Source organism: Vulpes lagopus, chromosome 7 (assembly GCF_018345385.1).
Source record: "Vulpes lagopus strain Blue_001 chromosome 7, ASM1834538v1, whole genome shotgun sequence".
Taxonomy (NCBI): Eukaryota; Metazoa; Chordata; class Mammalia; order Carnivora; family Canidae; genus Vulpes; species Vulpes lagopus.
In genome coordinates this window covers 95,403,339-95,427,382 of record NC_054830.1, presented here as the reverse complement: position 1 = coordinate 95,427,382, position 24,044 = coordinate 95,403,339, and the positions used below count along the sequence as shown (strand labels likewise).

The 24,044-nt window shown below is 36.3% G+C and overlaps 1 protein-coding gene across 9 annotated transcripts in view; it reads left to right on the top strand.

Moving 5' to 3' along the window:
• Positions 1–24,044, top strand: part of CNTLN (centlein) — a 320,657-nt gene that overhangs the window by 87,251 nt on the left and 209,362 nt on the right. For all 9 annotated transcript variants that reach the window (XR_005989015.1, XM_041763171.1, XM_041763165.1 and 6 more), the window contains exons 4-5: positions 11,852–11,986; positions 12,583–12,762. Coding sequence is in view for 8 of the 9 variants with exons in the window: in XM_041763171.1 (XP_041619105.1) it covers positions 11,852–11,986; positions 12,583–12,762 (315 nt within the window). In the remaining variant the exon portion in view is untranslated. The remainder of the gene's footprint in view (positions 1–11,851; positions 11,987–12,582; positions 12,763–24,044) is intronic.

Sequence of the window (24,044 nt, the reverse complement as noted above, 5' to 3'; positions counted from 1 at the left end):
GCTCCAGGTTGCTTTAGTTTTGTTAATGGTTTCCTTTGCTGTGCAAAGCTTTTTATTTTGATATAGTCCCAATAGTTAATTTTTGCTTTTGTTTCCCTTGCCTTGGGAGACATATCTAGAAAAATGTGGCTATAGCTGATGTCAGAGAAATTACTGCCTGTGTTATCTTCTAGGATTTTTATGATTTCAGGTCTCACACTTAGGTCTGTAATCCATTTTAAGATTATCTTTGTGTATAATGTAAGGAAGTGGTTCAGTTTCATTCTTTTGGATGTAGCTGTCTAGTTTTCCCAACACATTTGTTGAAGAGACTTTTTCCCATAGTATATTTTTGTCTCCTTTATCAAATATTAATTGACGATATAATTGTGGGATTATTTCTGGGATTTCTCTTCTGTTCCTCTGATCTATGTGTTTATTTCTGGGCCATTATCTTACTATTTTGATTACTACAGCTTTGGGACTACAACTTGGAATCTAGAATTGTGATACCTCCAGTTTTGTTTTTCTTTTTCAGGATTACTATGGCTCTTCAAGGCCTTTTGTGATTCCAAACAAATTTTATTATTGTTTTTCTAGTTCTGTGAAAAATGCTATTGGTATTTTGATAAGGATTGCATTAAATGTATAGATTACCTTGGGTAGTACAGATATTTTAACAATAAATGTTCTTCCAATCCATGAGCATGGAATATCTTCCCATTTCTTTGTGTTGATTTCATCAGTGTTTCATAGTTTTCAGAGTACCAAGTATTTACAGTTGTTATATCTTTTTGTTGGATTGTGCCCTTTATTATTATATAGTGTCCTTTTTTGTGTCTTGTTACCATCTTTGTTTTGAAATCTATTTTGTCCAATACAAGTATTGCTACCCAACCTTCTTTTCAATTCCATTTACATGGTACATGCTTTTCCATCCCTTTACTTTCAGTCTGCAAGTGTCTTTAGGTCTGAAATGAATCTCTTGTTAGCAGCACATGGATAGGTCTTGCTTTTTTCTCCAGTCCATCACTCTATGTTTTTTGATTGCAGTATTTAGTTGATTTACATTCAAAGTAATTATTGATAGTTATATACTTATTGACATTTTGTTACTCTTTTTATGGTTGTTTTGTAGTTATTTTCTTTTTCTTTTTCTTTTTTTAAAGATTTTATTTATTCATTCCTGAGAGACGCACAGAGAGAGGCAGAGACATAGGCAGAGGGAGAAGCAGACTCCATGCAGGGAGCCTGATGTGGGACTTGGTCCCGGGACCCTGGGATCACAACCTGAACCAAAGGCAGATGCCCAACCACTGAGCCACCCAGGTTCCCCTTTATAGTTCTTTTCTATTCCATTCTTCTCTTGCTCTCTTCTCTCATGGTTTCCTGCCTTTCTTTAGTGATACACTTGGATTTCTTTCTGTTTATTATTTTCACATCTGTTACAGCGTTTGATTTGTGGTTACCATTAGGTTTGTATATAGCATCTGATGCATATAATGGTTCATAATACATTGACTGTCGCTTACATTTGAATCCATTTTTCTCTCTCCTGCCACCTTTTAGGTATACGCTGTCACTTTACATCCTTTTATTTTGTGAATCCCTTGACTGAATTTTACAGATATACTAGTTTTTATTGCTTTTGTGTATCCTACGTTTTTCCTACCTATGGCCTTTTCTTTCCATTCAAAGAGTCCCCTTTAACATTTCTTGTAGGCTGGTTTAGTTGTGATGAATTCTTTTAACCTTCTTTGTCCTGAGAAACTCTATTTCTCTTTCTGTTCTGAATGATGGCCTTTCTGGATAGAGTATTCTTGGCTACAGGTTTTTCCTTTCAGCACTTTGAATATATTATGCTATTCCCTTCTGACCTGAAAAGATTCTGCTAAAATCAGCTGGTAGCCTTATGGGGTTTCTCTTATATATAACTGTTTTCTTTTCTCTCGCTGCTCTTAAAATTCTCTTTATCACTACTTTTTGCCATTTTAATTATTATCTGCTGTGGTGTGGACCTCCTTCAGTTTATTTTGTTGGGGGCTTTCTGTGCATTGGGGATCTCAATTTCTGTTTCCTTCCCCAGATTTGGGAAGTTTTCAGCTATTATTTCTTCCCCGTTTTTTCTCTTCTTCTGGGATCTTTATAATGGGAATGTTATTACACTTGATGGAGTCACTGAGTTCCCTGTATCTGTTTTTATTTTGTATTATTATTTTTTTCCTCTCTTCTGTTCAGCTTCATTGCTCTCCATTACTTTTTCCTCCAGGTCTCTGATTTGTTTGTTTTCTTCCTCTAGACTACTATTTATTCCATGTAGTTTATTTTTAATTTTAGTAATTTTTATTATTTTTTTTAGAGAGAGAGAGTATATGAGCAATAGGGGACAGGCAAAATCCTAAGCAGACTCCCTGCTGGGTGCAGATCCTGATGTGAGGCTTAATCTCACTACCCTGAGATGATGACCTGAGCCAAAATCAAGAGTCAGATGCTTAACTGAGCCCTAAGGGCACCCCTTAGTTTAAGTTCCCTCCATCTCTTCTTTTTTTATGTTTTCTGTCTTTTTCCTAAGGCTCTCAATGAGGTCTTCCATGTTTTTCTCAAGTGCAGTGAGTATCTTTATAATCATTACTTTCATTCTCTTTTTTCTTTAAGTTTTTTTTAAAGATTTTATTTATTTATTCATGAGAGACAGAGAGAGAGAGAGAGAGAGAGAGAGAGAGAGAGAGACAGGCAGAGGGAGAAGCAGGCTCATGCAGGGAGCGCGACGTGGGACTCGATCCCGGGTCTCCAGGATCACGCCCTGGGCTGAAGGCGGCGCCAAACCGCTGAGCCACCGGGGCTGCCCTGCTTTCAATTCTCTATCAGTCATATTACCTATCTCCATTTCATGTAGCTCTTGTGCTGTGATTCTGTTCTGTTCTTTCATCTGGGACATACTTCTGTCTCCTCACTTTGTCTGTGTCTGCTTCTATGTGTTAGGAAAGTTAGCTATTTCTCTTGCTCTTGAAAGTAATGGCCCTACGAAGAAGAGGTCCTATAGAGTCCTACAGTGCAATGTCCCCTGTTCACTAGAACCTGGCTCTTCAAGGGGGTCTCCTATGTGTGTTGCATGTGGCCTACTGTTGTGGCTGAACTGCTTTTGCCTTTTGGTCCAGTTGTCTGTAGTGGTTCTCTTTGCCTGTTGTTGGCAGGGTTTGGTCTCTCTCTTGTTAGTGGGCAGTCAAGGACTGCCTTGGGCTTGAGTTGAATCAGACCAGGCATTTGCCAGAGATACAGTAGCAATGAACTGCAGGGTACTTTCTCTGTATTGTCCCCTGAGAAGCTTTTGTTGCTTTGCAGGGCCTGTAGTCAGACCAGATACCTGCCCCAGCCCACTGCTAGGTCCCCCACTGGATTGGTGTATCTGGTTATCTTCCCCTCTCCTGGAGCAGCAGTCACTTTGGAGTAGTACTGGCCCCTATTCAGTTTGCTTGCACATTGCCAGGCTGTCGGCACTGCTTTTAAGGGGCTGTAGCTAAGGGCATATTGATGGAGTCAGATTTGCAGGAGAAAGAGGGCGGGTGGGGGAGGTGAGGAGCACATAGTTAGCAAGGTTTGTGTTGGTCTGCTGTGGGAAGGGACCTGGAGCTGCTTTAGAAAACTGCTGCAGGGTTAGGTTGGTTGGGTCTGTAGGAGAATGTGGGGGCAGGGTACACAGTGATGACAAGGTCCAAACCTGTCCACTGGGGGAGGGTACCTGTAGCCACCCAAAACTCCTGCTAAAGTTAGAGGGTATGGATCCACAGAAGCATTAGGGTAGAGGGGTGGAGAGGAAGAGGAGGCACACCAAATAGCCAGCTAGGTGGAGAGTGTTGGGGCTGTGCTGGTTTTCGCAGGTTTCTGTGTCTCTGTGCTGGTAGGTAAAGAAAAAAATGATACCCACTTAGCTCCTTTGTTCCTGGAGAAGTGTCCCAAAGATCTCTGTCCCTCCAGCATGTGCTCTGAGATTAGTCAAGAAACCTTTTCCTGTATACCCGTAGGCATTCTTCAAATTGTTGCTTCTATGCTGTATCTCTGCAGGGCTCTTTGTAGTGCTGTCTCTTTAATGGTGGGGACTCAGTTTCCTCCTGCTTTCCAAGGTCTTCCAGAGCCAAGCCTACTGGTTTTTAAAGTTCCAGGTGTTAAGCCACACTAACTGTAAGAACTTGTAAAATTATGCCCTTTTGGTTTTCTAAGCCAAATGTCATGGGGAATGTCTTAACTGTCCCTAGGGGCACTTTTGCCCTCTCCTCCACTGCAATGTCCCTCCCTCCAGCATATAGTCCTGTTGGTTCCTTTAGCTCCCAACTACATCTCTGCCCTTCCTACCCTCTTCAGTGTGGCCTCTTCTCTGTATTTACCCATGGAGAGTCTTTTCTGCTATTTTTGTAACAACCATTTTCTTGGTTATTACTCTGATGTGGGTAGTTGTATTTGTGCGACAAGGTGATCTTAGGATCCTCCTGTTCCACCATCTTCACTGGAAGTGAGTTTTGACTCAGTCTATACTGAGTCTATACTTTGCTTTTTTATTTTTATTTTAATTTTTTTATTGGAGTTCAGTTTGCCAATATATAGCATAACAACCAGTGCTCATCCTGTCAAGCGTCCCTTTCAGTGCCTTTCACCCAGTCACCCCAACCCCCCGCCCACCTCCCTTTCCACCACCCCTTGTTAAGAGTTAGGTGTCTCGCATGTTCTGTAACCCTCTCTGATATTTCCTACTCATTTTCTGTCTTTTCCCCTTTAATCTCTTTCACTATTTTTTTATATCCCCCAAATGAATGGGACCATATAATGTTTATCCTTCTCCGATTGACTTGCTTCACTCAGCATAATACCCTCCAGTTCTATCCATGTTGAAGCAAATGGTGGGTATTTGTCATTTCTAATGGCTGAGTAATATTCCATGGTATACATATACTGCATCTTCTTTATCCATTTATCTTTCAGTGGACACCGAGGCTCCTTCCACAGTTTGGCTATTGTGGACAGTGCTGCTAGAAACATCGGGGTGCAGGTGTCCTGGTGTTTCACTGCATCTGTATCTTTGGGGTAAATCCCCAGCACTGCAATTACTGGGTCGTAGGGCAGATCTATTTTTAACTCTTTGAGGAACCTCCACACAGTTTTCCAGAGTGGCTATACCAGTTCACATTCCCACCAACAGTGCAAGAGGGTTCCCCTTTCTCCACATCCTCTCCAACATTTGTTCTTTCCTGCCTTGTTAATTTTCCCCATTCTCACTGGTGTGAGGTGGTATCTCATTGTGGTTTTGATTTGTATTTCCCTGATGGCAAGTGATGCAGAGCATTTTCTCATGTGCTTGTTGGCCATGTGTATGTCTTCCTCTGTGAGATTTCTGTTCATGTCTTTTGCCCATTTCATGATTGGATTGTTTGTTTCTTTGCTGTTGAGTTTAATAAGTTTTTTATAGATCTTGGGTACTAGCCCTTTATCTGATAGGTCATTTGCAAATATCTTCTCCCATTCTGTAGGTTGTCTTTGAATTTTGTTGACTGTTTCTTTTTTTAAAGGTAAGTTCATCCCATCTGCATTTCTTGATATAACATACTTATTTGATCTTTGTTCTCTGGTTGACCTTATGCTTTCTGTTTTTAATCTTTTCTTAGCTTTTTATATTTGCTGTATTTTTTATTTGTGTGTGTTTGTATATGCATACATTTTCATGTTGATAGTTTGGGACATTTAGAGCTTATGTCTGTTCTTTAAGTGAGTAAAGCCATTACTTTATATATTATATTTAACAGTATATTTCTTCTAACATATTCTGAAAAATCTATATAATATTTCTCAAATGGGCACTATAAGAAGATAAGAAAATCAGTATATTATTTATTCAGCCTTTGCTTTTCCTGCATTTTAAAGTGAACTTACAGAGAGTAATTCGAGGACTGAATTTATTGTTGTTAGCATTATTGGTTGTTTTTTTTTTTTTTTACACTGTCAAGATTTATAATGCTTATGTTCCGTAACCATCTTCTCCATTATTTTTAGTATAAATTCTGTGGTAAAATAGATTTGTTATATTGGTTTTTCTGTTGCTGTATAACAAATTATCATAAGCTAGTGCATTAAAACAACACAATTATTAAGTTGCTATGGGTCAGGAGTCTGAACGTAGCTGGATCTCATATGGTTGTAATCAAGGTTTCAGTTGGGTTGTGCTCTTATCTAGAGGCTTGATTTGGGAAAAATCTGCTTGTAAGCTCATTTAGGTTATTGATGCTATCCATGTCCTTGGAATTTTAAGACTGAAATTTGAAATGGGACCAAAATCTGCATTAGGATTCTTCAGAGAAACAGAAGTAATAGATGTGCATACATATGTCTGTATTTCTATCTCGGTCTATCTAGAGAGGGAAATTGATTTTAAGGCATTGGCTCATGCAGTTGTGGGCTGACAAGTCTAAGTTGTGCAAGACTGGCTGGCAAGGTGGACACCCAGGGAAGAGTTGATGTTGTGACTCAGTCAGTCTTCCTCAGAAGACTATAGCCCTTTCTCTTATGGTCCAGTTGACTGGATGAGGCCTAGACTCATTATGATGGAGAGGTAATTTTCTTCACTCGAGGTCCACTGATTTAAGTGTTAATCACATCTGAAAAATATGTTCACAGTAGCACTAGAGTGGTTTTCATCAAAAGCTGGATCCCATGGGTACTCTGGCATAACCAGGTTGACACTTAAAAATTGACTAAATGGGTAAAAAGTTCTGAGGTGAATAGGCCTTTAGTGAGGTTTTATGTTTATCTGGCTAGGGCTTAGGCTGCGTTTACTGTGTGCTGTAGCTGTATGTGTCAGAGGCTAAACTTTGTTTTGTTGTCCTTTTTGGGGGGTTCTCTAGAAGCTTCTTAAATATTGTCTGAGACGTTCTTTCCATTGTGTTCCCTTGTTATATGGAGGCCCTGTTGATGTGATGGTGAGGTGTCAAGGGGTGGGAAGTATTCTGTAGTCCCTTAATTAGGTCTCAGTCTTTTAGAGAGCTGTATACCTCCATCATGACCTTTCCAGGTGCTTCTCAGTTTTCTCTTGGATTAATAGGGAAGCAAGAGGGTGTTGGGAGTTACATGTTTCCCTTCTGTCAGCCTGGTTAGACTCTGTTAAACCTGCCCTAAGATTGGGTGTTTTTGGACTTCTTAACTTTAAAAACGTGTACACTTTGATCTTCCAGCCATCTGTTTATTATAGATGAGATTTTCCTACCCTGGTAGTAGTTCCCATGCCATTTTCTGCTCCTAGGCTTATACTCTGGTAAATTGCCATTATCTGTATCTACCTATTTCTCTAGTTTTGGGAATAGCAGTTTGCTCTATGACCACAGTTCTCTGATAAATCTAAGAAGAATTGTTGGTTTTTAATTAGTTCAGCTTTTTTCATGTTGTGTAAATAGGAGAGATGACTTCTAAGTTCCTTACATGCTTGAGTGGAACCTGGAAGTCCCTCCGTTATGTTTTGTTGTTCCCCTGAGCAATATTAAGTAGCTCTTAATTTTTAAGATTTATATCCTATGGAATGGGGTAACACTTAAGAATGACAGTTTATATACCTTATTTAAGTGTTACTTATGTATCTAGTCAAATTTCTAGAAAGTTATATACATATACACACACTCATGTACACTATTTTTTAGCTAGTTGCAGAAAAAACTTCGATAGAAGTGTAATCTACTATTGTAACATTTAATTGATGATAGTGCAAAACATTGCCCATAGCTTATTTTGGTAAGATGTGCCTTAGTTTTGTCACCGTTAGTTATAAAATAAATTATGTGATTAATTCCCCTTCTAGTACTACATTAGATAACATGACTCTGCTCACAGCCTAGTATATTGTATTTAATTAGGTCATGATTGGTCTCTAACATTATATCCCTGCCCCTTTTTTTAAACTTATAGGAAGCTCAGAAATAAGTTTTGGTTCTCAGTTACAATTAGATCTGTTACTCCTTCCTTTTTCTCCATTTACCATTTTTTTAAACAATTTTATTTATTCATGAGAGACACAGAGAGGCAGAGGGAGAAGTAGGCTTCCTGCAGGGAGCCCGATGTGGGACTCGATCCCAGGACACTGGTATCATGCCCTGAGCCAAAGGCAGATGCTCAACTGCTGAGCCACCCAGACATCCCTATTTACCATTGTTTTTATTGTTGTGGTTTTATAACTTCTCTGTTTAATATTAAAACTTTCATGCCCATTTGAAAGTAGGTCATATAAATAATATATTAACTATGCTCAAGTATTGCTTGATAGAATTTTAGGTCTTATGTTGCTGCCCCCCCCTTCCCCTTTTTTCCTGTGTCATACTCTTTATCATTCTCTTCTTACTCTATAGACTTCTCTTGACCATGATGTGAATTATTCATTTCATGTCTTATCCATAATAAATGATTTGTTTCAGAGATACTTTCTCTTGTCACCCTTTATGCTTTATGGTTCCTCTGAGTTCTATTTGCTACTTTAATATTAACTCAAGCCAGGCCATTAAGAACATACTCTATCCAGGGAAGTTTGTTGAAAAATTTCATAGAGCTAGATTTTAAAGTCAACTACAGCTGTATATATCTGTATTTTCATTATTTAAGGTACATCACTGAGAGGTGCCTGGGTGGGTCAGTAAGTTAAGCATATGCCTTCAGCTCCGATCATGTTCCCGGGGTCCTGGAATTGATTGTGCATTGGGTGCATTGGGCTGCCTGCTCAGTGGAGAGCCTGCTTCTCCCTCTCCTTCTCCTTCTGCTGCTCCCCCCACTCGTGCTCTCTGTCAAATAAAAAAATAAAATCTTAAAAAAATAAAGCAGATCACTAAGAGCATATTTTATTAGCAAAATATTTTGCATTATACAAAATTTTATAAATCTTTAAAGGTTTAACTTATTGGTTATCTTTTATTAGCAGTAAAACTTTACGTTATTACTTTAATGATTCAATATAATATCAGATTTATCACACTAATTACAAGAATATTGTTAGTTTGGGGTATTCCATAGCTTATGGAATAGGGTAACACTTAAAAATGATGGTTTCTATATCTTAATTCTTACTTATGTATCTAGTCAAATTTCTAGAAAGTTATATACATAAATATACACTTGCACACTATTTTTTTAGCTACTTACAGAAAAAACTTACCCACTGTATTATGCTTTTTTATTTAACAATTATGTCTGTATTTGTCCTTGTTGATTACTAAATTCACTCAAATGCCAAAATTCATATTATTAAATAATTTTCATGAAAGAGCTTGCTATTGGTGTTTAAGTTGTCAATTCCTATTAAGTTTAGCTGATATGAATGGGCAAAGCCTTCCAAAACTTAAACCATTTGGTTTAGTGTTTTTTCCTTCCTAGGGTCTAAATAATTTCCAGAATAGATGAGGATGCTCAACTTTTTTCAGTTTTCCTTTCAAAGGAAAGGTTTTGTAGTCTCTAAATAGTCTTAGTATGCACATGATTGAATTTATCATTCTGTGTCATCAACTTTTTTCAGTTTTCCTTTCAAAGGAAAGGTTTTGTAGTCTCTAAATAGTCTTAGTATGCACATGATTGAATTTATCATTCTGTGTCAATCTCATTCATAAACATTTGCTAACCTGGTTTAGACAACGTTATGACAACATAGGTAGTATAAAATGTGTCAAATGAATAATATGGGCAAGACAAATCCAGAAAAGGTAGAAATTAACTGTGGCCATTTGAGGAAACCTTCACGATGGAAGGCAGATATTGAATCTTGAAGGAGGGTAACACTGAGATGAGAATAGAAAAATGCGGTGTGAATTATGGATGGGCCACATTTACATGTCTATTCTTAAGCTGTTTGGTTGATGTTAGGCACATTTTGATGTGCCCTAATAGTTAAAATAGTAAAAAATTAAAACTGTATTGAGGAACCATTTTTACTTACTACATTTGTAAAAAATTACCAGACTTACAAGTCAAGTGTTGGTGCAGATGTGGAGCTGTGAGAACTCTTGAAGTGCTCACAGCCTATGACTTCGCAACTTTACCTCCAAATATAATCTTAAGCAATGTTTTTCAAACTTTTATTAATATGACTCCTACCCTAAAAGAATACATTTTACTTAATAACCCCAGTATACCGACACATGAAATAAAAATTTCATATAATAATTGCCCCTAATATGTATAATAAAGGTAAAAATATAACAAAGTACCAAATGTGAATTTAATAATTAAATAAAATTTAAATTAAACACTAAAAATTTAGGAGATAGTTGATATATCTGCTTCTTTCATAATTTTATTTTTCAGCATAGTTTTTTTTGCTAAGAGTTTATGCTTACATTTTGATGTTTTCTATTGTATTCTGTTCTACTTTTAAAAAATGCTGATTGTGATGACTAAATTGATTTAATGACCCATTACTAGATTGCAATCTGTAGTTTGAAAAATACTGCTTGGGAGAAATTCTTGCTCATCTGTATCAGGAGACATGTTTGAGAGTGTTTATGGCAGCATTGTTTGTATACCCCTTTTCCCAAAATGGGAAGCAGCTAAAATATACACTGACAAGAGATAGATAAATATATTATAGTATATTTATATAATAGAATAATACTACACACCAAGGTAATTGAAATGCAGCTACACCTATTAGTATGGATCAATTTGGGAACATATGTTGAGCAAAAAATAATAAGCCACAGAATATGTATAGTATGATTTAATTTATATGAAGTTCAGAAATAATCTAAACTGTACAGTATATCAAATAGGAATAACTGTGTCTTCACACTATAAAGAAAGACAAGAGAAAGCTAAGAACCAGAGTTGTAGGATAGTTAGTGCCTTATCCTAGAGGCCATAGAAAGTGTTGGAAGTGTTAAGGACCAGGGGACCTACCGAGGACTTCAAAGATAATGGTAAAGTTGTGTTTCTTAATTAGGTGGTTGTGGATACAAGATTACTCTTTTTATTCTATTCTTTATACCTTACATATTTCTTACAGATAATTTTTGATGTATTCAGTATTTATATATGTATATATATATTTAAAGAGAACATGTATATGCAAACAGCAGTGGTGGGAGGGTGGTAGGGCAGAGGGAGAGGAAGAGAAAGCATCTTCAGCAGGCTCTACACCCAGTGCTGATATGGAGCACAATCTCACCACTCTGATCATGACCTGAACTGAGATCAAGAATGGGACACTTAACTGACTTAATCAGTAATCTTGTATCCACAACCACCTAAAAAAGCCGTAGATACAAGAGTGAAACTAAGAACTGAGTTATGGACACATCCTGTGATGAGATATTATTTGTCAGATACCTCTGACAAATGAAATGAACAGTTACAAATTATGGCAGTTTTAATATTCTGAATATTTTTTTCTATGAAGCAAGATATCTTTGGTGCCAAAAGAAACTTGCCATTTTCCAGTCTTGAAAATTCTGAATGCCTTCACAAAACCATGTTTCTCTAAAAAATGTTTTCTTCCAAATGATACTCAAATAAGAGGGTGATTCCTGTCTTAGCTACATACACATTTTCTTTGATTGGAATGTTTATAAAATTTTGTTTTTCTTCTGTTATGCACCTGAATCCCAAAAGTTTGCTTTCTGAATATGGCTTAGTATTTGGTAACCAGTTTTTATGTGTTCTTATCTTAAAGTAATAAACATACCATACTTGCACTGTTTACTTGAAAACTGATGAGCAGGTCACCAGAAATGAGAATTATGTTAATAGACATTATTATGAAAGCTAGTTAATCCTAATACCATCAATCAAAATCTGAAACCTTTTAAATAAAATAATTTTTTTCTCAGATATACCCGCTTACCAATAATTACGATGTTTTCCATAGAGTGAAACTGGACTAAAAAAGGAAATAAATGACCTTGTTAAACAGAAGATTGCAGTTGATGAAGAAAATGCTTTCTTAAGGAAAGAATTCAGTGACTTGCAGAAGAAATTTAAAGATAAAAGTCAAGAAGTTAAGGTGTGTTGGCTTGTACCTAGTTTTACTGTATTATTGCTTTGAAATCCTACTTTAAGCTTTGTCAGCCTTTGTGGCAGAGAAAGTGACAAGCTCGGAGGAAAAATTGCCTTAGGCCCTGCTGTACCACACAGTTTTCTCACATGTGAAAACTGAGGAAGATGCTTTAAAGATAAGACTCCAAGCTTTATAACTTTCAGATAAATAGTTAATGATGGAAATGGAGCTAAGAAAGTAGGAGTGTGAATATGTGGCTTCTTGTAATTAGATTCTGATGGGACTGGCATTATTAATTGATAAAACCCAGGTCTGGGAGGATATGTCTGTGTGGGTCTCAAAAATAGCTGGGGACAGCATCAAAGGCAGCTTGATCAATTAATGGGCTCTTTGCAAATGTGTACTCATCAAAGCTGTCATCCAGTGAAAAAATATGACCCATCCACCTGCATGAAAAGAGGCCAATAAAAGTATACAGGTGACCTTGGCCATCAAATATAGAAGAAGCTGCTGTGAGGGTAAAACTGCACAGTTTATATTTGCTGATTAGTTCTCACCTTTTTTTTTGTTTGTTTATCGGCCCTTGTGGTACTGTTCTACAGGACACTAAGGAGTGTGTGCAAAATAAGGAAGAGCAAAACAGACTGGTTATAAAAAATCTGGAGGAGGAAAATGAGAAATTAAGTGCCCGCTGCACTGACCTGCTAAATGACCTGGAGAAACTGAGGAAGCAAGAAGCACATTGGAGAAGAGAAAAATATAGCATTGATGCAAAAATAAAGGTATGCAATGAGAGTGGAGAGAATGAAAATAATGCCATTATTTTGGATCTAGCTTCTTATAGGAAGTTTATTACATGTGATTTTCTTTAAATAACAAGTTATATATTCAGATCCACCAGTGGGGACCAGCATTAATTTATATTCCTTCACTTAAGACCCACAGCTTTTTAAAAATTGATGTTGCAAAGCAGGAAACTGACTTCAAATAGTTATCTAAAATGTAATCATTAAAAAATAAAGGCTATAGCATTTCAAAACATGTTTTGAAAAAACATACTTAGAATCATGAGGTTTGACTTTTTCAGTTAGAGCTTAAATTTATAAATATAGTTATAATTCATTACAATAGAGTTTTAAGAATGTATTTTCCAGATCTTTTAAAAAATAAAATGTAAAAAAAAAAGCACACAACAGTTGAAAAATACTCATATGTGTTTTGAAGATGGTGCTTTTCTTTGGTTTAAGAGGGCCTTATTCATAGTAAGATTTTATTTTCATAGAAGATAAAAGGTACTATCATCCTTTGTAATATTCTTATATCTTTTGTCCATCAGTATTTTTCAAAATAATACTTTTTTGGTGGCTCTCTCTTTGTCTTGAGAATGTTTTTGTTAGCTTTTTTTCTATTAGATTTCAGGTTTTTTGTTTTTTTTTTGTTTTTTTTTTTTTACCATAGATTTTGCTGAAAAGGTCAGAAGAAAATTTTTGTAATAGTAAATATGATAATGCCTCTATGTAGGCACATATAAAAAGAATATATAACATAAGCACATACATATATAGCTATTAAAATATACTAAGTATGGATGTTTGTGTGTAATTATTTTAGAGGTGAAGGGGCGTGCATTTCTCTGAGTGTGTGAATATCTGCTCATTGCACATTTTAAGGAAATACATTAAATCTTTTAGGGTATCATCAGGGAACAACTGAGCCATTGAGAGAACTGAATTCTGGTGCATTTGTTTTTCTCAATTTTTATGTAGTTTCTGCTTCCCTGAAACCTTAAGCAGTTTGGTAACGTAATAAGGGTGAGTGGTACTTCCTTATGTTAATTCATAGGTACAAGAGTGTTTGGTGATACTTTTCATATCACTGATGACTATTTGCCACTGAAATAGTTCATTCTGTGATTTGCTGTGATCTTTATGTTCTATGAATTTTTTTTAATTGTAGAGTTTGTCTTATTGATCCATAGACATTTTTAATTTATTCTGGATACAAAGTATTTTTAATACTTTGTTATACATATTAAAGTACTTTCTGTTCCATGAATCTCAAGTAAGGTGACTTGGACTTTGAGAAGTTTGTGGATTTTGAAAGAGTCTGTTTTCTTCTCTAATGTTTTGACATTAGGAATCTAACATGCTAAAGTTTTCTCTGTTCCAAAGTCTGTAATCTACTTAGAATTTATTTTGGAGGGTGGAGTCTTTATTGATTTGTGATGTAGTCTCTCTCATTCAAAGTTTTCCTGTGTGTATAGGTTTGTTTTTGGACATCTTATTATTTTCATGGTTTTAGGTATGGCAGTTTTGTAATTTGACTCATTATTTGGTAGAGAACTTCTGCTTCTTTATTCTTATTTTTCTAAGTCATGAGCCCTGTATGTGCTTCTCCAGTATCTTATAATACTTAAGAACTATTTGGTTTCTGGGGTGCCTGGGTAGTTCAGTTGGTTGAACTCAGCTTCAGGTCAAGTCATGATCTCTGGGTTGTGAAATTGAGTCCCGCATGGGTCTCTGGGGTCAGTGGGGGAGTCTGCTGGAGAGTCTCTCTCTCCCTCAGCTTCTCCCCTCTTACGCGTTTGTGTGCACATTCTCTCTCTCTCTCAAATAAATAGATCTTAAAGAAAAGAAACAATTTTATTAGTTTTGCTGAAGAATTCTGTTAGAAAGTAGATTGGAACCGTACTTAGTTTATGAATTAATATTTGGAGAATTGTAACATTACCATTCATTTATGTGGAATAAGATTTTGTAACTTTCAAGGAAGAGGGAAGATGGCAGAAGAATAGGAGATCCATGTTTCATTTGGTCCCTTTAATTCAGCTCGTTATCTATCAAATCATTCTGAACATGTGTGAATTCAACCTGAGCTGTAAGAAAATAATTGCTACAATTCTACCAATAGAAAAGCGATCACTTTTTGCAAGGTAACAGGTGCAGATAGGTGAATCTGAGAAGCTATATTAGAAGGTAAGATATTGGTGGGAGGTGGGGGGGCAGGGAGTCTCCATAAGTTGGTTACTCGAAAGTGAAACAGCAGTGAAGCACACAATTGGAGCTTTTAGAGGTCTGCGTCTGTGAGGGGCATCACTGCCTGAAAGGTACTCCAGTGGTGAAGCAGGGCAGAATCAGGTAGTACGGTTAGGTCTTAGGATCCCAGGGTTACAGAAACAGTGATGCTTACCTGAGTGTGTCACAGTTTCCAAACACTGGAGTGGTGAGGATGGCTACAGTCAGCCAGCAGGAATGGCCTCTCAGCTAGGTGTTGCCAGAAACTGCAAATCGCAGCATGATCGGTTGATAGCTCATCAAGCAGGGGCCAACAAGCAACAACCCCTGGGAGATCCTGCTCCTTGCCCTCAGAGGAGCAGTGTGGATGTGTGCAGGATCAGGCAGTTGCCCCTGAGCAGGGGCCTAGGAGGGGTGGGACCATGGTGAGGCACGCCCCCATTGGGGTGGGTATGTATCCTAGCAGTCCGAGGAGTTTGATACACACAAAAGGGATTGACTGCTTTTCCCTGAGTACACTGAAGAGTGGGGACAGCAGTTGTTCAGCTCCGGGCCAGAAATCTGGGCACTGCCATTTTCACTTTCTTTTTCACTCTCTGAGATAGTGCAAAAAGCCTTCAGGGAACAGAAGCCATATAGAGCAACCTGAGGCAGCTTAAACTGAGCCTGGCCCCCTGGAAGAGGTGGTACAACTCTGCCCAGGCAAAGCCAGCTGAAAATCAGTGCAACAGGGCCCTCCTTAGAAGACTAGCAGGAACATCAGTCCAATACCAAGTTTATAGATCACTCAACTGAAAAAATCCTGCACTAGGGGAGAATAGTATATAGAGTTTGAGGTTTTTTTCTCATGAGCCTTTAGTCATTCAGTTTAAAATTTTCTTTTTTTTTCTTTTTTCCCCTCTTCAAGTAATTTTTCATTTTATCAACTCTTGGTTGTTAAGTCTTTTTTTAATTTTCACTTCTACATTTACATTTTATAGATATATTCTTTATTTTTGGCTTCCTTTACTGTATTCAATATATATATATATATATATTTGAGGGTATATATATATATATATATATATATATATATATATATAGTTTTGTTTCTTTACAATTTTGAAGTTTAGTATCTTCTAATAAAGAGACCAAAATACACCCAAGTCCAAGAGGATAACCCTGTTTTGTCCACCTGTGAGATTATATTCTCTTTTTTCTCTTTTTCCCTTTTTTTTTCTTTTCTTTTTTTGGTTTCTGACCTCTTCAGATTTGTCTAGTGTATATTTCACTGGGATCATGGTTGATATTTTTTTATTTTGTTTTCTCATTCATTCATTCATTCCCTTTATTTTTCTCTGGACAAAACGACTAGAAGGAGAAATTCACAGCAAAAGAAAATAATAGAGGTATAATCCTTGCCATAGATCTAATCAATATGGGTATAAGTAAAATGTCAGAAACTGAATTCAGAACAATGGTTATAAAGTTATTAACTAGGCTTGAAAAAAGCATAAAAGACACAGGGAATTTCTTAGTACAGAAATAAAATCTAATAAGGCCAAAATTAAAATAGGTAACTTTTAATGGAGATGCTTTAATGGTGATGTAGGCTAAAATAAAATGGATGCTCCAACAGCTAGGGTAAATGAGGTAGAAGAGTCAGTGACATAGAAGACAAAATGATGGAAAGGAAGGAAGCTGAGGAAAAGAGAGAAAAACAACTAATGAACCATGAGGAGAGGTTTCAAGAAATCAGCGATACCAAAAAGTAAAACAATATTAGAATTATTGGGGTCCCTGAGGAAGAAGACAGAGAGAAAGAGGGACAGAAGGTATATTTGAGAAAATCATAGCTGAGAATTTCTCTAGTCTGGGGAAGGAAAGAGGCATTCAAGTCCAAGAGGTATAGATAACTCCCCTCAAAATCATTAAAAATAGATCAACACCCTGACATATAATAGTGAAGCATGCGAATTTCAGAGATAAAGAGAAAATCCTAAAAGCATTTCAAGACAAGAGGTCCTTAAGGTACAAGCGTAGGAGCATTAGACTGGCAGGAGACCTATCCATGGGACCTCGTAGACTAGAAAGAGCTGGCATGATATTTAGGGTACTAAATGAAAAAAAATGCAGCCAAGAATACTTTATCCAGCAAGGCTGTCATTCAGAATGAGAGGAGAGATACAGAGCTTCCAGGACCAACAGAAACTAAAAGAATTTGTGATCACTAAACCAGTCCTGCAAGAAATATTAAAGGGGATACTGTAGGTGAAGAGAGAGCCCAAAAGAAACAGACCAGAAAGAAACAAAGAAAATCCACAGAAATGGTAACTTTACAGGTACTACAGTGGTAGTAAATTCATATCTTTCCATAGTTACTCTGAATGTAAATGGGCAAACTGCTCCAATCAAAAGACACAGGGTATCAGATTTGATAAAAATAAATAAGACCCATCAATATGCTGTCTGCAAGCGACTCATTTTAGACCCCAAAATACCAAACCATTTATCATGTTAATGCACATGAAAAAGAGGTAGAGTAGCAATTCTTATATCAGACAAATTAGATTTTAAACCAAAGACTGTAGCAAGGGACAAAGAGGAACAACATATCATACTTAAATGGTTTATACAACAAGCGGATATAACAATGATAAATATTTATGCACCTAATATGGGAGCAGCCAATTATATAAACCAATTAATAACAAAATTAAAGAAACAGATTGATAATACAATAATAGGGGACTGTAACACATCACTCACTGCAGTGGACAGATAGATCATCCAAGAAGATCAGAAGATCAACAAGGAAACAAGGGCTTTGAATAACACCCTGGACCAGATGGACTTAACATATATTCAGAGCATTCTATCCTAACGTAACAGAATACACATTCTTCTTGAGTGCACTGGAACATTCTCCAGAATAGACCACATACTGGGTCACAAATCAGGTCTTAACTGGTACCAAAGATTAGGATTATTCCCTGCAGATTTTTGGACCACAGTGCTTTGAAACTTGAACTCAATCACGAGGAAATTTGGAAGGAACTCAAATACGTGGAGGTTAAAGAACATCCTACTGGGTTTCAGTGGTTGAATGTCTGCCCTCAGCTCAGGGTGTAATCCCAGGACCCTGGGATCAAGTCCTGTATTAGGCTCCCCATGAGGAGCCTACTTCTCCTTCTGCCTATGTCTCTGCCTCTTTCTCTTTGTCTCTCATGAATAAATAAAATCTTTAAGAAAAAAGAGCATCCTACTAAAGAATGAATGGGCCAACCAGGAAATTAAAGAAGAATTTAAAAGGTTCATGGAAACAAATGAAAATGAAAACACAACTGTTCAAAACTTTTGGGATGCAGCAAAGGTTGGCCTGGTAGGGAAGAATATAGCTACACAAGCCTTTCTCCAGAAAGAAGAAAGGTCTCAAATACACAACCTAACTTTATACCTAAAGGAGCTGAAGAAAGAACATCAAATAAAGCCTAAACCCAGCAGGAGAAGAGTAATAATAAAGATTAGAGAAGAAATCAATGAAATAGAAACCAAAAGAACAGTAGAACACATCAATGAAACTCAAAGCTGGTTTTTGAAAGAATTAATAAGATTGGTAAACCCCTAGCCAGACTTAATCAAAATAAAAGAGAAAGGACCCAAATTAATAAAATCATGAATGAAAGAAGAGAGATCACAAGATCATAACCAACATCAAGGAAATGCAAACAATTTTAATTTGTCTTATGATAAATTAATTTGCCTTATGAGTCTTATGAGCAACTCTGTGTCAACTCTATGTCAACAAATTAGGCAATCTGGAAGAAATGTATGCATTCCTGGGAACTTATAAGCTTGAAACAGGAAGAATAGAAAACATGAACAGATCCATAACCAGCAAAGAAATTGAAACAGTAATCAAAAATATCCTAATAAACAAGAGTCCAGGGCCTGATGTTTCCCCAGGGGGATTCTACCAAACATTTAAAGAAAAACTAATACTTGTTCTTTTATAGCTTTTCAAAAATTGAAATGGAAGGAAAACCCAAACTACCTCTATGAAGCCAGCATTACCTTGATCCCAAAACCAGAGAAAGGCCAAAGAGGAGAACTAAAGACCAGTATCCTTGATGAACATGGATGCCAAAATACTTACCAAGATATGAGTCAAAAGGATCCAGCAGTACATTAAGAGGATTATTCACCATGACAAAGTGGGATTTATTCCTGGGCTGCAAGGGTGATTTGACATTTGCAAGTCAATATGATAGATCACTTTAATGAAAGAAAAGTGACAAGCATATGATTCTCTCAATTGATGCAGAAAAAACATTTGACAAAATATAACATCCTTTTTTTGATTAAAACTCTCCACAGTGTAGGGATAGAGGGACCATACCTCAATATCAAAAGTCATCTACAAAAAACCCACAGCAAGTATCATTCTCAGTGGGAAAAAATGGAGAGCTTTTCCCCTAAAGTCAGGAACACAACATGGATGTCCACTATCACCACTTTTGTCCAAAATAGTATCCCTATCCTAGCCTCAGCAAGCAGACAACAAAAAGAAATAAAAGGCATTCAAATTGATAAAGAGAAGTCAGATTCTCACTCTTTGCAGTTGACATGATACTTTATGTGCAAAACCCAAAAGAGTCCACCGCAAAACTGCTAGAACTCATACAGGATTTCAGTGATATGGCAGGATATAAAATCAATGCACAGAAATTAGTTGCATTTTTATACACCAGCAATGAGACAGAAGAAAGAAAAATTAAGGAATCAATCCTATTTATAATTGTACCAAAACCATAAGACACCTAGGAATAAGCCAAAGAGGTAAAAGGATCTGTACTCTAAAACTACAGAACACTAAAAAAAGAAATTGAAGACACAAGGAAATGGAATAACATTTCATGCTCATGGATTGGAAGCATAAATATTGTTTTTTTTTTTTAAATCTTTTTTTTTTAATATTATTTATTTATGATAGTCATACAGAGAGAGAGAGAGGCAGAGACAAGGCAGAGATACAGGCAGAGGGAGAAGCAGACTCCATGCACCGGGAGCCCGACGTGGGATTCGATCCCGGGTCTCCAGGATCGCGCCCTGGGCCAAAGGCAGGCGCCAAACCGCTACGCCACCCAGGGATCCCTGGAAGCATAAATATTGTTAAAGTGTCTATGCTGTCCAGAGCAGTCTACACATTCAGTGCAATCCCTATCAAAATACCATTGACATTTTTTCATAGAACTGAAATAATCCTAAAATTTGTATGGAACTAGAAAAGACTTTAAATAGCCAGAGGGATATTGAAAAAGAAACCTAAAGCTGGTGGCATAAAAATGCCAGACTTCAAACTATATTACATTAAGACGATATGGTAGTGGCACAAAAATGGACACATAGGTCAGTGGAATAGACTGGAGAAAGCAGAAGTCAGACCCAGAAATCAATTCTGTGGTCAACTAATTTTTGACAAAGCAGGGAAGTATATTCAATGGATAAAGGACAATGTCTTCAACAAATGGTGTTGGAAAAATTGGACAGCCACATGTAGAAGAATAAAACTGGGCTATTTTCTTACACCATACACAAAGATAAACTCAAAATAGATGAAACACCTATAAATGTGAGACAGGAGTCCATCAAAATCCTAGAGGAAAACACAGGCAACAACCACTTTGACTTTGGCCACAGCAACTTCTTGGAAGATACATCTCTAAAGGCAAGGGAAACAAAAGCAAAAATGAAGTATTAGGACTTAATCAAGATAAAACTTCTGCACAGTAAAGGAAACAGTCAACAAAACTAAAAGCCCACAGGATGGGAGAAGATATTTGCAAATGACAGATAAAGGACTAGTATCCAAGATCTATAAATAACTTACCAATCTCAACCCCCCCCCCAAAACAAACAACCCAGTCAAGAAATAGGCAGAAGACATGAGCAGATATTTCTACAAAGAAGACATCTACATGGCCAACAGACACATGAAAAAATGCTCTATATCACTTGGCATCAGGGAAATATAAATCAAAACCACAATGAAGGCACCTGGGTGGCTCAGTGGTTGAGTGTCTGCCTTTGGCTCAGGCCGTGATCCCAGGGTCCTGGGATTGAGTCCTGCATTGGGCTCCCTGAGGGGAACCTGCTTCTCCTTCTGCCTATGTCTCTGCCTCTCTCTCTCTTTCTCTCATGAATGAATAGGTAAAATCTTTAAAAAAGGGAAAAAAACCACAATGAGATTCCGTCTCATACCAGTCAGAATGGCTAAAATTAACAATTCCTGAAACAACAAGTGTTTTGTGGATACAGAGAAAGGGGAAACCTCTTACACTGTTGGTGGGAATACAAGTTGGTACAGACACTCTGGAGAGTAGTATGGAGGTTCCCAAGAAGTTAAAAATAGAGCTACTCTGTGACCCAGGATTTGCACTACTAGGTGTCTACCCCAAAGACAGAAATGCATTGATCCAAAGAGGCACCTGCATGCCAATGTTTATAGCAGCTACATCCATGATAGTTAAACTATGGAAAGAGTTGCAATGTCCATCGACAGATGAATGGATAAAGAGGATGTGGTATATATGTACAATGGTAATGGAATATTACCCAACCATCAGAAAGGATGAATACTTACCATTTAACATTGATGTGGTTGGAATTGGAGGGTGTTAAACTAAGTGAAATAAGTCAATCAGAGAAAGACAATTATATGGCTTCCCTCATATGTGGAATATAAGAAACAGTGCAGAGGATCATAGGGGAAAGGAGAGAAAACTGAATGAAAGTCATCACAGAGGGAGAAAAACCATGAAAGACTCTTAACTATAGGAAAAAAAATGAGGGGAGGTAGATGGGGGAATGGGATAATTGGGTGGTGGGCATTAAGTAGGGCATATGATATGATGAGCACTGGTTGCTATATGCAACTGATGAATTGTTGAACTGAAACTAATGATGTATTATTATATGTTGGCTAATTGAATTTAAATAAAAAAGATTTTGTATCTTTCTTAAAATGGCATTGTCCACTGTTACTAAATTTAGTCCTAGCTACTAATATTATTGTAAAAAAATTGTATAGTGGTAAGTAGTATTTTAAATTATATTTTAATTATTTCTAGGAGACAGGATTGTTACTGATTTAACTTTATTTTCAATAATTTTTTCTAATCTTACTCTAAAAATTTTTATATTTTTTGATTTTTCTAAGTTATATAATTACATTGTACATTAAGAAAACTTTGTATTTTTTTTCTAAAATATTAATTGGCATATAATTCACATGTAACTCATTTAAAATTCCCAACATGCACTAGTTTTTAGTTTATGCAAAATTGTTCAGTTATTACCACAATTACTTCTGGAACATTTTCATCATTTTAAAAAGAAACCCTGTAACCTTTAGCAATCACTCTACATTTACCCTTTCATTGTGCAGCCCTTGATAACCAGTAATCTGTTTTCTTTCTGTAAAGATTTGTCTATTCTAAACATTTCATATAAATAAAATAATAGTATATGGTCTTTTGTGACTCACTTCTTCTATTTAGAATGATGTTTACAGTGTTTGTCCATGTTATGGCATGTATCAGTACCACATTCCTTGTTATTGTGGAATAATATTCCATTACATAGCTATCCTACATTTTATTTATTTATTGTCAGTAGATGGATATTTGTGTCTTCAGTAATGTTCCTATGATCATTTGTGTACAAAATTTCATATATACCTACATATATTTTTATTTTTCTTAGATACATAGAAAGGATTGAGATTACTGGGTCATATGGTAACGGATTTTAAGCTTTTGGGAACTGTCAGACTTTTCAGAAGCATCTGCACCACTCTACATTGTGAATAGCAGCGTATGAAAGTTCTTTTTGTTCTTATCAGTACTTGTCATTGTCTGCCTTTTTGATTATACTCACTTTTGTGGATATGAAGTGTTATCTCATTGTGGTTGTGATTTGCATTTCCCAGATGTCTAATGATATTGAGCATCTTTTCATATGGTATTGGCAATTTGTCTATTTTTGAAGAAATGCATATTTCATTCCATTTACAGATACTTCTGAATACAAGTATTTTTTCAGCTATATAATTTGAGACCTTTTTCTTCAATTCTTAGAATTGTTTTTACTTTATTAATGGTGTTTTTGAAACATAAAAGTTTTAAATTTTGATATTTATGTACTTTTTGTTACCCATGCTCTTGGTGTCATATTTGAGAAACTATTGCCTAATCAAAGATCTAGGAGATGGACACCTATGTTTTCTTCTAAGAATTTATATTTTTACATCTTACATTTAATTCTTTCATCCACTTTGAGTTAATTTTGAATATGGTGTTTGACAGGAATCCAAGTTTACTCTTTTACATGTGTTATTCAGTTGTCCAAACACCATTTGTTGAAAAAGACTATTCTCCTTGCATCTGTCTTGGCATCTTTATTAAATATCAGTGGACTGTAAATATAAGGACTTAAAATGGACCTCTATTCTGTCCATATGATTTACACATTTATCCTCATGTCTGTGCCATATTGTTGATTATTGTAGATATGTAATCATTTGATTTTTAAATTGGGATATGTGTGTCATCTAAATTTTTCTTCTTTTTCAAAATTGGCTATTTTGAGTCTCTTGCATTTCCATGTGAATTTGAGAATCATCTTTTCTGTTTCTTCCCCCAAAAAGCAAGCTCAGCTTATTTTGATAAAGATTGCCTTGACTCAGAAGATCAATTTGGCAAATATCACTATCTTAGCAATATTATTACTTCCAATCCATCTATATGAGGTGTTTCATTTTTTAAGGTTTACTTTAATTTCTTTCAGTAATGTTTTGTGGTTCTCAGAGTATGGCTTTGCACTTCTATGGGTATGTATTATTCCTAATATTTAATTAATTTTTATGCTATTCTAAGTGGAATGGTTGCTTCCATTTCCTTTTTGGGTGGTTCATTCCTAATGTATAGACATATAATTAATTTTTATATAGTGATCTTATATTCTGCAACCTAGTTCAATAGTGTTGATTCTATAGGACTTTCTATGGGAAG